Source organism: Pipistrellus kuhlii, unplaced genomic scaffold, assembly GCF_014108245.1.
Source record: "Pipistrellus kuhlii isolate mPipKuh1 unplaced genomic scaffold, mPipKuh1.p scaffold_m20_p_3, whole genome shotgun sequence".
Classification (NCBI taxonomy): Eukaryota; Metazoa; Chordata; class Mammalia; order Chiroptera; family Vespertilionidae; genus Pipistrellus; species Pipistrellus kuhlii.
Window position 1 is genome coordinate 130,930,963 of NW_023425529.1, and position 22,690 is coordinate 130,953,652.

The following is a 22,690-nucleotide window of genomic DNA, read 5'->3' on the forward strand; positions in this document are numbered from 1 at the left end:
AATTCACAGCATAATTTTGTTTTTTAATAATAAATAAATACCTCTAATACTTAATGTGTATATTAATGTTTAAAATCTACACACTTTAGTGAGAGCCATACCTCTGATAGATTTACTCTTTGGGGATAACATTTTTTTACAACTTGTTGGTTTTTTTAAAGTTGTTTTACTGTTAAGTGATGAGCAGTCTATGTAAAATTGTATATATAAAATTGTCTACCGGTACGGAGTGCTGTCAACATATATGCATATGTAGTAATATTCCAGGCATTTTTAGTGTAGTTTATTGTTCGGGCTTCCAATAAGCCAGACAAAATCATGTACAAGAACATTAAGGATTAAGGGAAGTGGTTTCCTTTAGGTGATTGTTGGCAAAAATTCACCTTCCCATTATAACAGTAAATGGACAGTAACGTAGCTGGCTACTACAAATTTGGATTCCCGGTTTTCAGAGCTGTTGCATGTCTCAAGTTTGTGGCTTCTCTGGATGTCTTTTTCGTAGGAAAAGGTGCCACGGTGTTGGGTAAATGTGCCACGTTTCTTCTTTGTAAATATTCAACTCCAATTTTTGAACATACAGTTCTAGTAAAAATAAGTCAACGATGTAATGTCTATTTAAATACATTTGATCTAGTCCTTTGTGCTTAAATTAGATTCCATGCTAAGCTGGAATCAACCGTGTGTTAAAACTTAAACATTTATATGGTCCATCCTCTCCTTCACACACGGATACGAGATAGAAATGTGTGTGAAAACTTCTTACCACTTAAATGCTGTAAGAAAAACAAACAAACAAAAAAAAACCAAACAAAAAAAAGCTTGTATGCATGGGCTTAAAAAAAAAAAAAAGAATACCTGCCATGAAACCTTTTATGGAGCACATTTCTAATTTGCTTTGCTAAATGGATATATTCCCTGATAAAGCAACACAAAAGACAAGCTCTGCCTTTTAATTTGTTTATCACACCGTTCCTAGCTCTCCGCTAAAGAAAAGTACATTTTGTATATTTTTAAAAAATATATGTATACCCATGAAACAAGTCTTTCAAAACCTTAGCGCCCCCCTCCCAGCTGCCTCCTGGATTTCCACTTTTGAGTTTCGGGTCCTTGCACAACTCCTAAGACGTGCAGTAAAAACTCTCTTTTCTTCCCATTCCTGGCAGAGAACCGTCCTCAGAGATCTCCCTCCACGTCTCCACCCCGATTCCCTCTCTCTCCCCCCGGATTCCACCGGCGCCTCCCGCCCTCCGCCCCCCCCCCGCTACCCGCTCCGCCGGGAACTTGTGTACACACTGCGCGGCCGCCCCGAGCGCGGAGCTCGTGGCTCCGGAGGGGTGCGGTCAGCGCGGCGGAGGCGGGGCTCCGGGAGCGCCTCCTCCTCCTCATAGGCTGGCCGTGCTGGCCAGGCCGGCCTTGGGGCCTCGGGATTCGCCCTTCGAGCTGCCAGTCCAGCCGGCGGGCCACGCCCACCCGGAGTTGGGTAAAAGAGACGCGGGCGTCAAGTGTCAGTAGTCGCGGGGCAGGTACGCGCGTTCGCAGCTCCCTCGCGCAGACCGGCGGCGGCGGGAGCGGGCTCCGGCGAGCGAGAGAGCGGGGCGGGGCGGGAGAAAGTGGCCGCCCGGAGGACGTTGGCGTATTTTTTTGGTGTTTTTTTTCACGCGTGGCGGAGCGCGGAAGAGTTTTGCTTTCCGTGCGCGCCTTCGAAAGCCGTGCCTACCGGAGTAGTGGGCTGAGGGGTCCGCCCGGAGCCTCCCCTCCTCCGCCTCCTCCTCTGCCTCCTCCTCCTCCGCCGCCGCCTCCGCCCGCGGCCCCGCGCGGAGCTCGCCGGCCCGAGCCACAGCGCGCGTCCCGTGGGAAGCGCGCCCGACCCGCGCCCAGCGCCCCCGAGTGCCCATGGCCACGCGGGTGCTGTCCCTGAGCGCCCGCCTGGGACCCGTGCCGCAGCCGCCGGCCCCGCAGGACGAGCCCGTGTTCGCGCAGCTCAAGCCCGTGCTGGGCGCCGCGAACCCGGCCCGCGACGCGGCGCTCTTCGGCGGCGAGGAGCTGAAGCACCCGCACCACCACCCGCAGGCGCAGCCCGCGCACCCGCAGCCCCCGCAGCCCGCGCCGCCGCCCGCGCCGGGCCCGCGGCTGCCCCCCGAGGAGCTGGTCCAGGTAGGCAGAGCGGCTGCCCCCCCTCTTTCCCTCCCGCCCTCCCTGCTTCCCTCCTGCCCGGGGTTCGGGCGTGTCCCGCCGCTGCGACGCGCGGGCGACAGGGGCCGCTCCAGGCTGGGACGCGCGTCGGGGCTCCATGGGAGCCGGAGCCCGGGGGGCAGCCCCGCCCTGCTCTCCTGGCCAGGGCACCCCGTTTAGCAGGGAGAAAGTCGATCTGGACAGTGGGGTGGGGTGGTGTGTGTGTGTAGTGTGTGTGTGTGTGTGTAGGTTGGTGGGTGGGTGGGTTGGTGGATGGGGGGTGTCCTTGGATGAGTGGGTCCTGGCCGGTCCGTCTGGGAAAGATCCCTGGGAAATGGGTGCTCGCGAGCACCTTTGGTTTTTTTCTTACATTTGGAGGCTCAGACCGCGTCTCTCACGCTCACATTGAATTCCGCCTTCCTTGCGCCTTCATCCCCCTCTCCTTTCAGGGCAGTGATGGCATTGGAAGCCCCTCTCTCCAGGCGCACGTCGTCTGGTGTGAAGTGGAGGCGCACATCGGGGTGCTGGGAGGGTCCTCCCCGGGAAGGGGGGGGGGCTCCTATTTTCTTACCTGTTGGCTCACCCTGCTCTAGACGCGATCGGGGAGCTAGCTGCCTTTGGGAGGGAGGCCGGAAAAGCACAGGCTGTATTGGGAGTGCTTTCCATTATTATTATTATTATTATTATTATTATTATTATTATTATTATTATTATTATTTTGCCTGAAAAGAAAGCCGGGGTGTTGTTTTCTCCATGTGTGCGCGCGTCCATTCCCCCGGAGCCGCGCCGGGAGCTGGCAGTTGGCTCTGACACTTGCCCGGCAGCCGAATTAGAGCAGCCGCCTGTTCCTTTCGCCCACGCGAGGGGAGTCATAGAGCCCAGAAAAAACTTCCCGGGACTTTTAGCCTGCCCCAAGGAAGAAAAAAAAAAAATTGGAAGCATACCCACACTCAAACAGCTGGAAGAGCTAAAATCAGAAACCACTAACCACCGCGGGAGCGGAGTGCACGAAAGGGTTTGCTTGGGTGTATTTCGAGGCGCTTCATGTACTAGCCCCTTTGCTTGCTACATTGTGTGTGTGCTGCCCGGCTCCCACGCGAGTGGGGGGTGGGGTGGTGGTGGGGGTCTGCGAGTGTCGCCGTGCTATGAATGGGCAGTGGCATTTGTCAGAGAGGTGACTCACATGAGAGCGAGAGCGTTAATTTTATTTTTAAGTCGTGTTTATCCGGGAAACCGAGTCTGCATCCTCATCGAAATGATACGAGGTCCGATAGGAAATGCTTTTGAACTTAAGTAGTAGCCAAAAAAAAAAAAACCTACTAGATTAAGATGTCACGGCTAATAATTTCGTGAGCCATCTAGTTTAAGATGTCTTTTTTAAAATTTCCTTTTCGGTGTTAAAAGAGGAGTTAAGTTTATGTGTTCTAGTAGGAGAGGAGATAGCTGTAAAAAGGCTTTTAAGACTTGTTACAAGTTGGATTATATATCTTTAAAAAGGCACCAGTTGAAAGCGATTTGGTTATTTCAGGATACCAGTTTTTTTGCATAGGAGACACCAAGAGTATAAGGCTTGATGAGCTTTTTACAGAGTAAGGGGGAATGTAGCATTGTCCCACTGAGGAGGACATGATAAATGTTTGGCTGATGACTGTGCTGGCCATACAGCAAGCAGCCTCTCCCCACCCACGGGCGCCTTAGCACCACTGTACCAAGGGAGTGATTTTCCCCTAGGTAATTAAAGATCTGTTCCAGATAGGGATATGAATAGGAACATTTCATTATCATATTAACCAATTACAGAATCTGCTGATTAAAATCAACATTTAGAACAAATGTTGAATGTGAACTTGTTCTTTCAGTGGATACTATGTTTTGATCAAAACATTGTATTTAGGTTCCTATTGAATTGTAAACCAAAAAAGGGCATCGAAATAGCTAAGGAATACATTTCATATTAGATATTTAAGCAATATATATAAATAAACAAATAAAAAAGCCACACAACCTCACAACTTTGCAATATTATATTTAAGGTTTGCTTAGTTAAAAAGCACACACACTTTAAAGACCTGTATAATATCGACATAATTGAGGTAGTTTTGCAAACTTAACTGTGAATCCTGCTTGTATATGAGCGATAAGGTGTACTATATTCTTGTATCAGAAAGGAGTATGTTCTGTTTGCTTCCTTTTTTCCTTGATTTGCCTCTTTTTTCCTTGATTTGCCTCATTCACTTTTTGTCCGCGGTTGATTCTTGGGAGCGATTTTACCAAATACACGTTTTACTGAGTTTCGTAAGGTTTGATGAACCAGTTATTACACAATTGACAAATAAACCTGATATGTTTATAAGCAACATTAGAAGGAGTTTGCCCAAGTACTTTTCACAGGGATTGTTGGGGAATTTTAGTAAGCGCCGCTTGTGTGTCCTTCCTGAGATGATGAATTAGGTGGATTATGCGTTTTTGTATCTTTTTTTCTTTTTTTTTCAGACAAGGTGTGAAATGGAGAAGTATCTGACACCTCAGCTTCCTCCAGTTTCTATGATTCCAGAGCATAAAAAGTATAGACGAGACAGTGCCTCAGTCGTAGACCAGTTCTTCACTGACAGTGAAGGGTTACCTTACAGCATCAACATGAACGTCTTCCTCCCTGACATCACTCACCTGAGAACTGGCCTCTACAAATCCCAGAGACCGTGCGTAACACACATCAAGACAGAACCCGTTACCATTTTCAGCCACCAGAGTGAAACGACTGCCCCTCCTCCGGCCCCAACTCAGGCCCTCCCCGAGTTCACCAGTATATTCAGCTCACACCAGACCGCAGCTCCAGAGGTGAACAATATTTTCATCAAACAAGAACTTCCTACACCAGATCTTCATCTCTCTGTCCCCCCGCAGGGCCACCTGTACCAGCTACTGAACACACCGGATCTAGATATGCCCAGTTCTACAAACCAGACAGCAGTAATGGACACTCTTAATGTCTCTATGTCAGCCGCCATGGCCGGCCTTAACACACACACCTCTGCTGTTCCGCAGACTACGATGAAGCAGTTCCAGGGCATGCCCCCTTGCACATACACAATGCCAAGTCAGTTTCTGCCACAACAGGCCACTTACTTTCCCCCGTCACCACCGAGCTCAGAGCCGGGAAGTCCAGATAGACAAGCAGAGATGCTCCAGAATTTAACCCCACCTCCATCCTATGCTGCTACAATTGCTTCTAAACTGGCAATTCACAACCCAAATTTACCCGCCACCCTGCCAGTTAATTCACAAAACATCCAACCTGTCAGATACAACAGAAGGAGTAACCCCGATCTGGAGAAACGACGCATCCACTACTGCGATTACCCTGGTATGTGATCTTGCCTGGTTGAAGCATCCTATTTAATGTTTGTATATATGTGCTTTTTCCCAAACTCAGGTTTTAAGTTACATAGGACAGTACTGCTTATCAATAAAAATCACATACTTTGTTCTTTTCATATCCCTGCCGCCGGGCCTTTCCCTAATGTGTACCATTTAGTTGTCTACTGCTTATTTGAGGTTTCTTTTTTGTTTTTTTTTAAAGGCTAGACAATTTTGGAAAACGGTTACTTAGACTTTTTTCTTTAATATTAAATAAAAACTAGAATTTTTAGTTATGCCAAAGTTATTTAACATAACAATCTCCAATCATAAATTGGAGCTTTTAATTCTAAATTAAGTACCCTGAAAAAGATTACTTAAGTAAGGCAGGAGAAAATATGGTGTGATGATTGAAGTGGGGATTCAGTAAGGCTGTTATAAGAAGACAGTCTACACAGTAGATTTAAGGGTAGTTCATATATACTCATTCTTGAATGACATACATGACCCAAAATATGAACTGATGATACGGTAGTAATGAATATATTTGCAAGTTGCTGGCATAAGCTAATTTATGAATAAAGCAAGGTATAATTTATTGGCTGTGGTGCAGGATATGGCATGCCATACTAAATGAAAAAACAAGAAACGTTAGGGGTATAGAAAATGGCAGTCATCTTGGATAATGATTAACATTGTCAGCTCTGAAGCCATTAAAATTTTTAAATCGTTGAAGTATATGTTACTACCGTATTTTTCGGACCATAAGACGCTCCGGACCATAAGACGCACCAGTTTTTAGAGAAGGGAAATGAAGAAAAAAAGATTCTGAAACAAATAGTGTCCTAAAATATTTTATGTGCATTAAAACCCAACATCACAGTCATAAACACATGTAATCAACCCTGTAAAGTAAACAGCAGCATTTAGAACCATTTTAGAGCCAGGCAAGCACACAGAGACCACACAGAGCCGGGCAAGTAAAAAAACTTTTTTTTTAAAGTATATGTGTAGGCTATATTTGGACCATAAGACGCAGGGACTTTTTCCCCCCACTTCTGGGGGGGAAAAAGTGCGTCTTATGGTCTGAAAAATATGGTACTTACTATAAAGCACCTACTGGAATATAAACACATTTCCCATTTGTAGCTTGGTTTATTATCCTCTTTTTGCTAAAGTGATACATACACAAAGCAAATCACTCTAACAAGGTAATAGGCGAGTGCTTTTTAAAACCGAAGCTTGAGATATCTAGCATGAGAGATTTCTTCTTTAAAGCCAGATTTTAAACACTGAATCATCAAATGTAAAGATTTCAAAGGATCTCCAAAATGACAAGCTGTTCCTCTCCTGCTTTATTTTAGGCTGCACAAAAGTTTATACGAAATCTTCTCATTTAAAAGCTCACCTGAGGACTCATACTGGTATGTAATTTTCTTGTTAATTCTGTGAGTTGTGTAAATAGTGTAAGTGGTATTCATCCTTTTAAAAGCCAACACTTGTTTGATCTCTTCTTTCTTCTGTCAACTTTTATTTTTTAATGGCCTACCTTTTCAGCCCTGGCTTGGCTCAAAATTCAGTTCAGTGAAAAAGTCTGGTTCCAGGAAGGCTGATGTTCCCTCACTAAGGCCTTACCCTGTCACCTCACATAGAATTAATTACCCAAAAATGTAAACAGTGATGTTTACTAATGGATTTTTAAAGCTTATAATGGCATTGCTATTTCTTATCATAAAGGGAAGAAATAGAACTAATTTTTTTTTCTTTAACAAATCAGTTGGCTTCTATAAAGCTAAATTAAACATTAAAAACTCGCCCATTTAGCATGTAAAGCCTAACTGCTTAATACATTATCTTTAATTTTACCATTAGCCTAAAATATCAGTGTTGAGCATGTTTTATGTGCTTGATGAAAGGAAGGGCTGAAATTTCAGAGCATTAAAGTCAAACAGAGATCGGGTCGTAGTTTAGAAGTTTTTCTACACCCTACCCCAGCCCACATTGTGATGCATTTGAGAGACTTGATTTTATCTTATATTTCATCCTTTTTCAAAATGTGCTTTTAAATTTTATAAACATCTTTATCAAATGTATTCAATCACTTAAATGCTCCTTAATTTTAAAACTATATCAGAACCCATTTTAGGATGGAACCAGGTGGCATGCTTTCAAACCTTCAAATACCCAAAATATTTTCAACCACTTAGAGGTGGTTAGTATTTGTGATTTCGGTTAAATGGATAGCACTAAAGGAAAGAACTTATATGTAAAGTGATTATGTTTTGTTTTTCTCTCATTAAACAAAGCCTAACCTAAAGTTCAGAAGATAAGTTTGTTAATAAAAGCAATGACCTAGCAAAATGTTTTATTCCAGTATTGCTATGGAAACCAAAGTATTCAACAGTTCCTTTGAATGGGTTGTTGGATTAGTGTAAGGACTTGAATCTCCCCAGGCTAGATGTTTCTATGGAAATTGAGTTTTGATAAATGAAGTAGTTATCTCTAACTGCTGCATTAAAAAGTAAAAGCCTTTGAATGAAGGTCAGTTCTGAGACTTAGCATTGAGAGGAATATGACTGCCAGACATTTTGTATGCCTGTTAGGTATTGCTTGATACTTAATAAAACCTACATAGTGTTGGCAACAACGTGGTAGATTCCAGGGCTTTCTGAGAAACTGCTTTTAAAGAAAAAACATCTCTTTTATGAATCAGTGAAATGGATTGTTTTTTGGTCAGCCATTTTCAGATATAGACAATTAGGTTGTATAAAGGAAAAGATCCTGTTATCAGCGCAAAGTAGAAATTACATTTATAGTTGAACAAACTCCCATTACATGTAGAATAAACTCGATCTAAAGTTTTCAAAATAAAAATGACAGGAACACATTCCCTATAGAAATGCTAACATACTTTTGTGTACAATATATGTTAAGAAAGGAAACATTGAAAACAGGTTTTTACTTGAATTTTTATTAAAGAAGTGGAAGTATGAAACGTTCGAACTATTGTGTTGTGGGGCTTTCTTTTTTCTTTTCTTTTTTTTTTAAGTCCTTGAAAGGAGAGATAGGAGAGGAACATGTTTTTCATGAGGTTAAAGTCTCCTAATAAAAGAGGGGTGCGATTGATATAGCGATGTAATCAAGTGCTATTGCAGGGATGTAGTCAGAGCATATCTAAATGGCCTTGCAACCCCTGCAAGCCAGGGTTTAGTGCTCTGAATGCTTATACCTGCAATCCTGGAACTTGACCTGCTGGCAAGGAAATTTAATAGTGGGTTGTCTTAACAAAGCTTGTACTAATAAAAACAAACTGAAAAGAGGACTGAAGCCTAGTTTGGTTCCCTTGCATCAACTTTTTTTTTTTTTCACGTGATCGTAAACAGTGTGGCCATGGACATGTAATGAGTGAAACCATTTAATCCAGTTTAATAAAGTTTTGTTTGATAGTCTTTCAGATGCCTTGAGCAGGGTTTGTAACAGACTTGTTCATCTGGCTAAACCCGTTCTTGGGTAATCATAGAGCATTGAGGTTGTTTTCTCCTCATTTCTAGTTTCTAGACAATGCCTTTTAAAAATTACCTCCTCCCTACCCTGCCTGTTGTTTTTTAACGAATGTATCTGAAGCCAGAGAGGTTTGGGTTTCCCCTCCCCCAGTCCTTTTTAAGGCTCGGGCATTTCTAAAGTACTTCTCTCATTTAATAGCTTTTCTTGTTCTCTCTCTGTCCTCCCTGCCCAATCTATATGGAAATGTTGATCTTCTATTTGACAATATAAAAGTTATTTTTTAAATGACTGCCATTTTGCAGGCAGAATGTGAAGCACCCTAGCATTTCTTTGGAATGAAATTGTAAATGCTTTAAAATGTCAAGTTACCTTATGCTTTAAAATGGTTTAAGCAATTAAAACAACCTACATCTGAGTTCCATTGCTGATTCTGAATTTTCAGATTGTAAATGCTTCTTAACTTGATTTGCAAATTGAACATAAGGAAATAGTCTTTCCAAAACAAGACTTTTCAAAAACAATTTTGGATGAAAGAGTAGATATTTTCTTGAACCAGAAGTCTCATAGCATTCAAGTTTTTCCTAAGTTCATACCCTTTGGGTTTTTTTTTTTAATTAATTCAGAAAGAGTAGACAATACCAAGTTCTGTCTTCGTATGATTAGACAAAATATCTGACTCAATTTCAGGAAATAATGATATTTCACTTTTAAAAGCATGTTATGTCTTTATGTACATAATGACATACATAAAAGGTGCCCCTTATATAGAGAGAGGAGTGTGGGTGGTTGTGTATGTTACAATGCCATGTCATGCCTCTCCTTAGACATAATCGTGGCTGTTTCTAGGTAAGTGTCAAGAAGTGATAAATTTCCAAATAAAAATACTTGTACTTTTAACAACATTTAAATGTGAACATTACTAAATTTGAGTATACCTCATGATGTATTCAAGGGGCTGCACTCATTGCCACCGTTTAAAAGTTGCTCCCAAGCAGCTTGCTTTTTCTAAAAATTCACATACCATTTTGCCTATCTTTAATTTCATAATGAAGGTTTAAAATAACTCAGAGTATAATAAGTACAAAGAAAAATTTGGAAGAAATTGAAAAGTTGTTCTTACCACTCATACTGGGTATTTTTTGTTTGTTGTTGTTTGTTTGTTTTTTGTATGCTTATGAGTACCATAAGTTAAAATATACTTTTTACATTGAATGTGGAAATTTCTTTGAAAACTTGTGCCCAAACGTTAGTAAAAAAGTACTTTCCGAAGAAAAAATTCTGAAAAAGTAGATAGTGAACATAATATAGGTGTTTGAAACCTAGTGGTTTTAGTCACATGTGTGAATATGCACTTAACCCTAGGGGCTATGCTAAAGCAGTTGGGGAATTAGGGTCTAGTAACATTTTTTAGATCACTTATCAGTCTCGGCTATCTGGAACAGGGCAGAAAATGAGCACTTGTACAGAAAAAGTCTTTGAGCAGCATGCACACTTGGCTCAAGTATCCCTTAGACCCACACTTTGTGCACGAGCTGTTAAGGTACACTGATCCCAAAATGGCTTGCTAATGGTTGACAGGAAAGGTCAATTGGAAACAACCCCACAAAAGAAAATGGAAACCTACAAATAGCATAGGAACACAAAATGGACTCATTGTCAGTGCTGCATTGCACAGTGAGCTGTGTTCGGGATTCCGGAGGAAGTCTTAGAAAGATTTTTAGCCCAAGCCTCGTTGGGAAGGGGGTAAAGTCCCATGTTCTGCTTTACTTGATTATGTAGGACACTATTTCCTAATGACATTTATATTAAAATGCCACTATGTGTGTTTTAAAATCATAATCTCTGATTGAGATTTGTTGCTAAGCATTGATTTTAGTCTGTTTGGGTACTAAAAAAATCCTTAGATATAAATTTCTGTATAATTCTATGCTCTGCATTACTATCTATTAAACATGCTATGTATAATTTTTATTTTTAAAATATTGACAGTGTTTGACAATTTTTTTGTATTTTCCCTATAAAAGAAATATTTAAAAAATTCTGAATATGAGTTTTTTGGTTTGGAAATGTGGAAAAGAGTGTGAATGGCTTTTAAAAATATGAAAATTTTCACTTAAAAATTATTTAGAACTAAAATCAGCATAAGGATAGTGTAATATCTGGACTTTATGGAGATGAATGATATAATTTGGATCTAGGGATCAATATTGGTTAAATGTGTAATTTTTGTTACTGGTAGAGGTTAAAATTTTGTAGATTGAAATTTAGTGCCCAATGATTTTTTTGAGTCTGTATTTCAAAGCTGTGCAGGAAAAAGTATCAATTTAGCTTATAGTGTTAGATGTTACTAAAATATTTATAAATTATTTTCATTTTTAGCTTTATTTTATATTTTGACAATTTCAAGCTTATGTAAAATAAAAAAGTAGTGGTTTAAAGAGACCTGCTGGTCTCAGACCTCTGGAAAGGTATTTATGAGTTTGAAAGCTTAGAAACAATTTCTTTTTAATGACTCTCACTGGGAAGTTTAAACCTTGCTTTTAGGACTTGTTCTTTCACCTGAAAAACATTTACATAGGAAATTTTTGTTCTGCAATGATAAAGCTTGTCAAAGGTTAAGAAGTTTAATTTGATTGCATTCTTTTACCAATCTTGCAGTGAATCTCTTTATAAACTAGTGGGAGAAGATCATTTCTAAGTAGATTAAATAGAATTGCTAAAGTTGAGATAGAAACAATCAGCTGTAAAGGTAGTTTAATCACCCAAGGTTTTTACTTTGCCAGATATTTTTAGTTCTATAGAATGTAGTAGCTGTTTACTTCACGACCTACATCTTTTCTGGTGAAAGCTTAGAAACAAAGTAATGTCCTACTTTAGTAAAAGTATCTCTGTAGCAGCATTCTTATTCTGTCAGCCTGTGTTATTTATATTCAAGGATCTCCAGCAATTCTGATTAAGGGTAGCTTATTCTTTTAGAAGTACCCTGTCACTAACATTCATTAAAAAACATCTAGGCAAAAGAATAAATTTCTTTTTTAAATAACTTTATGAATGCAAACCTTTGAGTTGGGAGGAATCCTCTTGGTCAATTCAAATTGAGAGAAAGGAATAAACCAGAGAGAGACAAGTACCATATGATTTCACTCATATGTGGAATCTAATGAACAAACGGAACCAACAAGCAAAATAAAAACAGATTCACAAATGGGGAGCAGGCAGACAGCTCTGCTGGGTTGGGTTGGGGGGGCCTGGGAGAGATTGAACAAAAAAGGGGGAAAAAAGATACTCATGGACATGGACAACGGTGTAGTGATTGGAGAGGGAAGAGGAGGGGTAGATGGAGGTGGAAGAGGGTATAGGAGGATAAATGGTGATAGAAAAAATAAAACAGGATATTTAGTACACATTCGGTGCTGGGAAAATAAAAACATGGAATTTTTCTGTATTGTCAAAGTAAAGGTAAAATATTTCAATACTTGAAAAAATTTTAGTTTGTACCCTTATTATGAGAAAGTGAATCTGAATGTTGTCTTTAGACTGAACAATTGGTATTTCATTCCACTGTTAATGATAGAGGATGTTTTCCATTGTTTTTGTTGAGAACTCTCAGTAGCAGCAGTAGCTTAGAGCCTAGAGATTCATTCTGTTGGATATAGACAGTCCTTTGGCAGCTTATCCCCATATCCAGCCCCGTTTAGGTTTGGCAGATCACTGCTCTTTGTTCCCAGGAGGAGGACCAGCAGTAGGGACTCCAGAATGTCTTAGTTTTCCTCAAATGTATCTAATACTATAGAAGAAAACTTGTTTGTGTAGAATTTACTTATTCCTGTACAACTGTTGAATGAATAATACCTGATTGTGAACTTGGCCTCCTGAAGAGGCAAAAAGCACGATTCTCACATAAATGCACATTCAGTCAGATTATCCTCTGTGGTCTGAGGTAGTAGAGAAAATCCCCTATTGCAGGTGGGGCCATAAAAAAGGGATAATCCAATAGTCTCACACTAGATGCTATCCTGTCTCTTACACTTTCCCTTCTTTTCATTAATGAAAATAGCAGAGCTGATCAGACTTCAGCCAAATTTAAAGAAGTATTAAGAGAAGTGTGGCATTTATAGCCAGAATAGAAGCCAGTGTTTGTCCTTGAGGAACTTTCAAAGCCAGTGGAGGCAAAATTATAACTATTTGAAGCCTTCATGCAGCAGTATAGGTGCAAGTGAAACCAGTCATTCAAAAGAGAATTTAACTGATGTTAATAAAGATATTTTGTAAGTTACTGGCACTGACATAAAATTAGGAATTATTGAGCATAAATTATCCTACTTGTTCTTTTTTAAGATATCTAATATTTATAGATTTCCTTAATTTGGGGATTAATGTTTTTTATTTCTTTACCTTTTATTTAAAACTGTAGAGACAGTTTCACACTCTAAAATTCCTTAAGTTTCTAATTATTTTGGAAAAAAATTAATTTCTAAATTGCATGAAAATATTTTCCTTCTGAAATATTAGCTTGCTTTGAGGCTCAGATTTTAAGTACTAATTATTAAAATGATTTATTCTACTTTAACAGTTTGCTTTAAGTCTCAATATAGGATATGGATTTTAAGTTCCTTGAAGTTGGAGACCAAGTCTTACTTTTTGTATTTTGCAAGTCATTATTTAGTACAGGTTACACTCTTATTCACTAAACATTGGCTTTAATTCTGATGGTTTTAGCCTTTATCAGATGTCATTGATTTGGATAATCTCTAAGTTTTCAGAAAGAAAACCAGATATGTAGATTCGCTATGATAAACTTAAAAAAACCAACATGCTATTGATTTCAGAGAGGAAGAGAGATTGAGAGATAGAAACATCAGTGGTGAGAGAGAGTCACTAATCCGCTTGCCTCCTGTATGCCCTACAATGGGGGTGGAGCCCATAACCCAGACACATGCTCTGACCACCTGGTTCATAGGTCAATGGTCAACCACTGAGCCACGCTGGCTGGGCTGCTATAATAAACTTTTAAAAAGTCACAAAATAACAAAATATTTTCATCTATGATATTTTTCTTTTGTTAGAAAAATTGATGTAGAACATTCTAGGGAAAGGCTTTGGCATGAGTCTATTGAATATTTCTATGGCAGAGCAGAGGAATCTCTCATTCTGTTAATGCTAGGTTCAGAATTTTTTACCTGTTCATCAGAGAGGAAAAAATAAGAATTTTTTAGTTCATCACTAAAGATTTTTCAAATACTTCATAAACATATTGTGTGGATAACCCACTGAAATTCACTTAGCCTGGGATAAAGGGGAACCACCCTAATATATAAAAAGCCAGGGGCCATCACAACCAAAACAACCCGACAAATGACTGAACATAGACTGCAAATGACTGAACACAGACTGCGTGGGGAGACCAGATCAGCAGGGGGGCAGTTGGGGGCAATCAGGCAGGCAGATAGGTGAGCAGTTAGGAGCCAGTGGTCCCAGATTGCGAGAGGGATGTCTGACTGCCGGTTTAGGTCCAATCGGACATCTCCTCAGGGTCCCAGATTGGAGAGGGTGCAGGCTGGGCAGAGGGGATCCCCATGCATGAATTTTGTGCACCGGGCCTCTAGTTGTTAGATAATAATTGGGATCGGGGACGAAACCGGTTTGGCTCAATGGATAGAGCGTCGGCTTGGGGACTGAAGCGTCCCAGGTTCGATCCCAGTCAAAGGGCATATACCTTGGTTGCAAGCATATCAATGACTCTCTCATTGATGTTTCTAACTATCTCTCTCCCTTCTTCTCTGTACAAAATCAATAAAATATATATTAAAAAAAATAATAATATTGTAATTGGGATCGTCAATGCCAACACAGGTCAGTTTTCAGGACTCAGTGCTTCAGATAGTCTGGGTTAAGGCCTACTTGGAGTCTCTTAAACTTAACTGACCTTCAGAAGTGGCCTTGAAATCTTTAAATAAATTTGAACACTATCTAGGTGTTCTCTAAATCATTCATATAGAGAGTATTAATGTTTGCTAATGGAGGGCTTAAGAAGGACATTAGGGATAAGTGGCAGGCTAGGATTCTTAATGTGGAGCTCATCATTTTTTACTTCTAACTCAAGCTATTGTGAGGACTAAGTGAAACTATGAGAAGTGCCTAACTCTATAATGTGCCCAATGGATGTTCATGCCTGTGCCTGGAATTGTTTTTGTTAAATATTTTTTATAAAATATATTTATTGACTTTGTCAGTATGGATAGTGTATATGTTTAAGTTGGATTTTTTTTTTTTTTTTTTTTTTTTAAGATTAGGGATTCCTAACAAAAATAGTCCTAGTAATTTTAAAATAGAATGAGAGAATGCATACTTCTTTTGCGATAAAGTGGAAGCTTGTTTTCCAGGCTGTACAAACTTGTCACTTTTTTCTCTTTGCCTTTGGAGAGTTTCACATTAACAACACGAGAACTTAAAAATAACGTTGATGTTGAAAGAGCTTAACTAAATATTTTAAATTGGTGGTATTGGAAAAGGATTCTGTAAAAATCCAATTAAACTTTTGAAAGTTCTGTCCTGTTGAAATAACTTAAAGGAAGTCAGTTTGGTTTCCCAGAAGTACTGTGCATAGTGTTTCTGGCTGAGGAAGAAAGGCACAAATTGGCTATTTGGCCAGAAATTGGGTACCAGCTTCCTCTACAGTGTTTTACTTGAGCCGTGTTGACACTTGAACAAATCCCATAGAAACTGCCCAAAGTGGGGAACAGTTGTCCTTGCTTTTATAGTCAAGACTTGGTCCCATAATTAATGTCCCAGACACTGGTAGTATTCTTGGCTGAACAACCTATAGATGTGCATAATTTGGGAGCAAAATCACAAATATTTTAGGAAGTTTAATAGCTACCGTTTTCTAACCAATCAGTAAAGTAAACTTTAAAAAAATATTGGTACAGTTTATTGCTCCATAGCCAATAAAAATAGTGAACAAAAAGAGTCTAGTGTCCCTAGTTTCTTAAACTTTGAAAAGTCTGAATGATTTTTAAAATTGGGGCACTTGAGGAATTTTTTTCCTTGCCTCAGACAGCAGCAATAATTTGCCATTAAGCGACAGTAAGGTATTTAACCAACATGTTTGTTTTTGTGACTTTATTTTTCATGAGGAACAAAAACAAGTGTGCAAAAAGATAAAAAAAATTTTGTATTTGATTTACATCTGCAAGAGTGATAGCTCCCTTTACTGCTAGTATTAAAACATCTATGAAGTAAACAGATTAAATGTGATTATAAGCGAAAGAAAAGTAATTTATTTCTTATGTTACTTAAAAGGTTTGAGTGAATTAGCTTAAAATCTTAGAATTTACTATGAGAAGAAAAAACAATCCAGGAATTGTGATGTCTATTTTAAAAATAGGAACCAAAAAGAGAATTTAAAAATAAAAATGGTTGTGTCTTGGTTCAGAGCCAGAGAAGAGGAGACAGGAAAGGTGGCTTGGGGATGCATACCATAAGGAGTTGAAAGAGAAATCTCATGGGAAATAATTGGTACAAATTTCACAGAGCCAGGCTGGCCCTTTCTTCTGGTCCTTACGGAGTTTAGTTTGAGAAACAGACTAGTTATCCGAATAGAAAAACCATATTAAGCACAAGCTGTAGTAGAAATCTCAGTTGATGTGGGCAATGTCATTTAAAATGTGGACACAGTTGAGTAATCTTACAACTTCCTGAATATGATACTGCTAAATCAGGCAGAAAGGTGGTTGAGTTTCATGGTGACAGTGTTCAAGGCAACCCTGAGGTCCTTCTCTTTCAGAAGAAAACATTTTAAAAGGAATTTCAGAGTTTTAAAATGCATCCATATACAACTCGACTATAAACCAACAATACTTTTAATATGTAAATTTATCTCACAAGCTCTCATCTTAAACTAACATTCATAGGCAATTATAATAATGAAGCATACTATATAGAAACTAGTAAAGTTCAGTGGGAGATTCTTAGAGTTTAGGATTTATTTAGGGAACTACATAATCTCAAAATAGGATTAATTAATTCTAAAACTAGTAGCTTTGAAAGATTAGCAAACTTTAGATAACTTTAAAAGTAATACAAATTGCCATCGGGTGGCAGCTCAGTTATCAACTAAAGAGAGCTGTGAAAGAATAGGTAGATTGAATGATTAGGGACTTTTAAAAGTACGTATTAACACATGTAAGCTCCATGAAGCCAGGCATTTTTTGGTTTTACTGGCTGTGCTATTCCAAGCATTCAGGGCAGTGCCACCCATATAGTAGGAACTTGGCAAATCACGTATAAGAATGGGCAGTGCTTTACAAAGAAAGAGGAATGCAAGTATTCTTCTTTCTTTGTAAAGCAAAGAAAGATATAAATCAGCAAGTATTAGAATTATTATGGTTGTTTCATGACTAAAGTGAAATGGTTAGTATAAGACTGATCTGGTTGAGGAGTTTATTAAATAATCAAATGCTGTATAAAGCTTTAACAACATTGAACTTGAAACTTCTAGTTGTTCTGCTTCAATGTGTATGTACCACTGTGGATTTCTAAGAGCAGGTGCCCTAATACCCCATTTTGGAGGCTGTGTGTTCAAGGGAACTGTTGTATATGCTGGCAGTTTTAGTCTGGCTAATAGAGAAACATAGAGGACCAGTCTGTGAAGTAAAGGGTTGCAGTTGTGGGACTTTAAATTCATTGTATTGGTGATCTGAGAAGTACCCTCCCTCTTAAGTACAGTCTTTAATTTTTTCTTCTCTTGGTCAATTTATAGCCATTAGTCCTAATCTCACTTAATGTGGGTTTGTAGACATTGTGTTCCCATAGTAATGATAAAGCACCCAAGCTATCTAGCTATTTTTATGGATTTACACATACAGGAGTGCTGATTCAACTTGCACATTTAAAATTGCAAGTTTTTCATTCTTTACTTTCTCTTTATGATTTCTTCATATGATAAAAATTTCTTTTCAGGCAGGATCTATGATGTTTGTCTTAACAAGCAGGGCACCTCATCTCTTCTCTTTGTTCATTTGTCACAGGTGAGAAGCCATACAAATGCACCTGGGAAGGCTGCGACTGGAGGTTCGCTCGCTCTGATGAGCTGACGCGCCACTACCGGAAGCACACCGGGGCCAAGCCGTTCCAGTGCGGGGTGTGCAACCGCAGCTTCTCCCGCTCCGACCACCTGGCCTTGCACATGAAGAGGCACCAGAACTGAGCTGCGGTGAGGGCCCGCGTGCCCGTGCAGTCACACCGCTGGTCTGCAGCTCACTTGGCAAAATTTTAACTACAAACTTAACTATATATATATAAAAAGCAAAAGCAAAAAAAAAACCAAAACCCTGGAAATGTATATTTTGTATATTTGAGAAAACGGAGTACATTGTATTAATGCCAAAGTGTTTGGTCCTTTTAGGAATCTGGAATGCTTGCTGTAATGTATATGGCTTTACTCAAGCAGATTTCATCTCAAGACAGGCAGAGCATCTCAGCGTGGGTAGGGGCATGGGCGTGAAATGTGTTTGCCGCGTTTTTTACCTAAGCACCATCGTTTAACGTGACAGTGTTTAGTAAACAAGTCAGTTGGCAGGCACAGGAAGAAGGCTGGATTGTATGTCAAGATTTTACTTGACATCAAGTTGTTTTTCAGTAATAGAATGATTCCTTAGAGGTACGCAGTGTACCTGGCAATTCACAAATAGCCATTGAACAAATAAGTGTTTGTTTTGTTATGTTTTTTTATGAGTTGCCTATATTTGCTATTCAAATTTTGTAAATATGCAAATCAGCTTTACAGGTTTATTACAAGTTTTCTAAGATACTTTTGGGGAGAAATCATAAGTAATTTGAAAATAACCATGAGTTGAGTACATTTACAGTTAGAATTTTGTTGTAAGATACCTCTTAAAACCTTATCAAATTCATTTCTTAGGGGGAAAGATAATCATTCAAATGAACTTAAAAACCAGGTATAATGCACTGATTAAAATGGGATTTTATTTTAAATATGAAAGAGTTTTATATGAATTGTGAACTCAAGAGCTTAAAGATAGTTACAATATATGAAAGTTAAACCTCTTGAAATAAGCTAAACAGTATCATTTTACAGGAGGAGGACTTACATGGCAATGCTAAATTTATGATGCAGTTTTCATGTATGAAAATGTTGAATTTATGATGCAGTTTTCATATACTGAGTTATTCATACAGTACTGTTGGTTAAATGCCAGCTTAAGTGGATTTTGCATGTAATATACAGTGACACAGTAATTTTACCTAAATTACAGTGCAGTTTAGTTAATCTATTGTTCATATTGACTCAGTGTCTACCTTTAATTACAAATGACATGTTGAAAACTTAAGGAAGCAAGTGCTGCATATATGCAATATAAAATAGTAATGTGATGCTGATGCTAATTAACCAAAGGGCAGAATAAATAAGCAAAATGCCAAAAGGGGTCTTAATTGAAATGAAATTTTAATTTTGTTTTTAAAATATTGTTTATTTATTTTGTGGTAATATAGTAAGTTTTTTTTTTTTAGAAAATTTTCATAACGATAAATTATAGTTTTGTTTGTTAGAAAAGTTGCTCTAAGACGTGTAAATAGATGACAAGTGGTGTAAATAATTTTGTAAGCGGCTTCAAAATGTTTATACGTGGAACATAACTACATAAAAAGCTAAAATTGGTTGCTGTTTTGCTTCTTTTTCCCTCTTATTTTTGTATTGTGGTCATTTCCTATGCAAATAATGGAGCAAACAGCTGTATAGTTGTAGAATTTTTTTGAGAGAATGAGATGTTTATATATTAATGACAATTTTTTTTGGAAAATAAAAAGTGCCTAAAAGATTCATGTTGTGCCTTCTTCACCTACAATAGCAAAACTGGCAAATTTTGGAAAACAAAAACTAGCAAACTATATTTCCAAAGCTATTTAAAGCCACAGTCACCAACTGGTGATCTGCAAACCACTGGTGGTCTGTGAGGTCCAAGAGTCTGGCAACCACTGGTTTAAAGGGTCTGTTTATCAGGGCAGTTAATAAAAGTTCTTACATTGAACAAATACCTATCTTTGTTTAAGACAAAAGACCTCTCATGTCTTAAACAAAGGTAGGTATTTGTTCTATGAATCTATAATTAGAGGTATAAAGGGAGGCATAATTCATGAATGCTTATTCTCCCCCCTCCCCCTTGTTGATGTGGTGAAAATGGAACTTTGGTCTTCCTCCTAAAAACTTAATCCCAGTTGGTTGATGAGAAACACATAAGATAAATCCCAATTCAGGGACATTCTACAAAATAACTCCAGCTCTGGCCAGTGTGGCTCCGTTGAGCCGAAATGTCTGGTTCTATTCCCAATCAGAGCAAATGGCTGGGTTGTAGGTTTGGTCCCCGGGGTGCCCCCCCTCCACCACTGAGTGAGGTTTCCTCTCTTCAATAAAAAACAATGCGAAACTGTCAATATGAAAAACAAGGAAAAATCAAAGAAGCTGTCAGCAGGAGAAGCTCAAGGAAACATGACAACTAAATGTAATATGTAAATTATAGGGAATTCTGAGAGAGAGATAAATTATAGGGAATTCTGGCACACAAAAAAGCACTTTAGAGAAAAATGGGAAATTGAATAAAATATGGAATTAAAATTTAATTTTTTTAGTTAATTCTCACCTGAGGATTTTTTTTTTTCCCCATTGAATTTTTTAGAGAGTGTAAGGGAGGGGGAAAGACAGACACATTACTTTTACCTCCTGCATGTGCCTAATCAGGGCTGGGAACTGAGGTTCACACTTTACCTAGAATTGAACCCAGGACCCTTCTCTATGCAGGCCAGGGCTGGAATTTAACATTTTAATATTGGTTTACTGCTTATGACAAATGTGTCACACATTAAACTACTAGATGCTCAGTGCACAAAATTTGTGCACTGCATCCTCTGGCAACCCCAGGACCACTGGCTCCTAACTGCTCGCCTGCCTGCCTGCCTCATCACCCCTAACCACTCGCCTGCCTTCCTCATCACCTCTTACCCCTCTGCCTGCCTGCCTCATCACCCCTAATGGCTTGCTAGCCTGGCTGATCGCCCCTTTACTGCTCTGCTTTGCAGTAATTCTACAAATCTAAACTGTCGGATTGCCCCTTTACCGCTCACCTGCCTGACTGATTGATCCTAACTGCCTCTGCCTCAGCCCCTGCCACCTTTTTCTTCATCCAGAAGGACATCCGGAAGGCTTGGTGGTCTAATTAGCATATAATCTTTATTATAGATAGAGAATAGGGAGGGATATAACAGGAATTCCATTTTATCTTTGCAGTAATTCTACAAATCTAAACTTTTACAATAAGCTTTTTATTTTTATTTAAAAAATTATATTTTATTGATTTCAGAGAGGAAGGGAGAGGGAGATAGAAACATCATTGATTGACTGCCTACTCCATGTCCCCTACTAAGGATCGAGCCTGAAACCTAGGCACATGTCCTTGACTGGAATCAAACCCAGAACCCTTCAGTCCACAGGCCGACACTCTATCCACTGAATCAAACCAGCTAGGGCAAGAAGTTCTTTTAGAAGCAAAGAATCAGTGTGATTATTATATATTTTATGTATTTTTCAATAAATGGGAAAATCTCTGATATTGGAGCTGAAATGAAATTTTCAGTTATGTAATATGGCATCATAAGTTTATCTAGACTCTTTTGTTGTTGTTTAAATTCTTTATTGTTTAAAGTAGTACATATGTCTTCTTTTTCCCCCCATTGACCTCTCCCTGGCCACTCCCATGCCAAACACATGCCCTCACCCCCCTTTTGTCTGTTCATTGGTGCTCATAGGCATGCATACAAGTCCTTTGGTTGATCTCTTACTCCTCCTGGGCCCCCGCCACCTTCCCTCTTAGGTTGGAAGGTCTGTTTGATGCTTCTATGTCTCTAGCTCTATTTTATTTAATCAGTTTATGTTATTCATTATATTCCACAAATGACTGAGATCATGTGATATTTATGTTTCTCCAATTGGCTTATATCGCTTAGCATAATGCTCTCCAAGACCATCCATGCTGTTGCAAATGGTAAGAGTTTCTTCTTTTTTATAGCAGCATAATATTCCATTGTGTAATACCACGATTTTTAAACCCATTTGCTGATGGGCACTTTCACTGTTTCCAAATCTTAGTTATTGTATATCTAGTCTCTTGAGTCCTCATTCTTCCCTGTCATTTAAGTTAATATCCAGCTCAAGAATATAATACAAATCACTCCCTAGCCAGAATTTCTCAGTTTTATAATTTTTTTGGCTTAAATTTATCTCTAGAAATTGAAATAGGGAGGCTATAGTGGTTTTTTTTTGTTTTGTTTTATTTTGTTTTTTAAGCAACTCCATATATATATATGTCCAGTAACAAATCAGGGGTGTATCAGTATTCAGTTGTAATTGATAATTCTATTATATGAATTACAAAATTTCCTTGTGAGTAGAAACTTTCACTTATTTTGGTTCCCAGCACTTAATTGTATTAATCTTCCTAAAACTTAAATACTATTTTACTCCAGGTTGCACAGCACAAATGTTTTGAGTCCTCTTTCCCTCTTTCCCTCCCTGAAGCTCAAACTCACTTCAGGCCCTCTGTCTGTATTAACCATACTCATTAGAACTTCTTTTGTATTTGGA

At 38.8% G+C, this 22,690-nt stretch overlaps 1 protein-coding gene across 4 annotated transcripts; it reads left to right on the forward strand.

The window, feature by feature from the left end:
• The first annotated feature begins 1,642 nt into the window (after positions 1-1,642).
• On the forward strand, positions 1,643-19,876 carry KLF5 (Kruppel like factor 5). Of its 4 annotated transcripts, XM_036455911.1 has the most exons (5): positions 1,643-1,756; positions 1,796-2,154; positions 4,666-5,536; positions 6,894-6,953; positions 18,063-19,876. In XM_036455911.1, the coding sequence occupies exons 2-5, from the start codon at positions 1,894-1,896 to the stop codon at positions 18,239-18,241; spliced, it is 1,371 nt and encodes a 456-aa protein (XP_036311804.1). In that variant the 5' UTR covers positions 1,643-1,756; positions 1,796-1,893; the 3' UTR covers positions 18,242-19,876. The 4 variants fall into 4 exon arrangements, with proteins under 4 accessions (XP_036311804.1, XP_036311805.1, XP_045444650.1 ...); XM_036455912.1 differs by lacking the exon at positions 6,894-6,953; XM_045588694.1 differs by lacking the exons at positions 1,643-1,756; positions 1,796-2,154 and adding an exon at positions 3,886-3,903.
• The last annotated feature ends 2,814 nt before the right edge of the window (positions 19,877-22,690 follow it).

What these genes read in the sequence shown, in the direction of transcription:
- KLF5 (XM_036455911.1), top strand. Translation starts at nt 1,894, where the DNA reads ATGGCCACGCGGGTGCTGTCCCTGAGCGCCCGCCTGGGACCCGTGCCG. An exon ending in CCCCCGAGGAGCTGGTCCAG is followed by an intron (nt 2,155 to 4,665) that starts GTAGGCAGAGCG and finishes TTTTTTTTTCAG; the next exon opens with ACAAGGTGTGAAATGGAGAA. An exon ending in CCACTACTGCGATTACCCTG is followed by an intron (nt 5,537 to 6,893) that starts GTATGTGATCTT and finishes GCTTTATTTTAG; the next exon opens with GCTGCACAAAAGTTTATACG.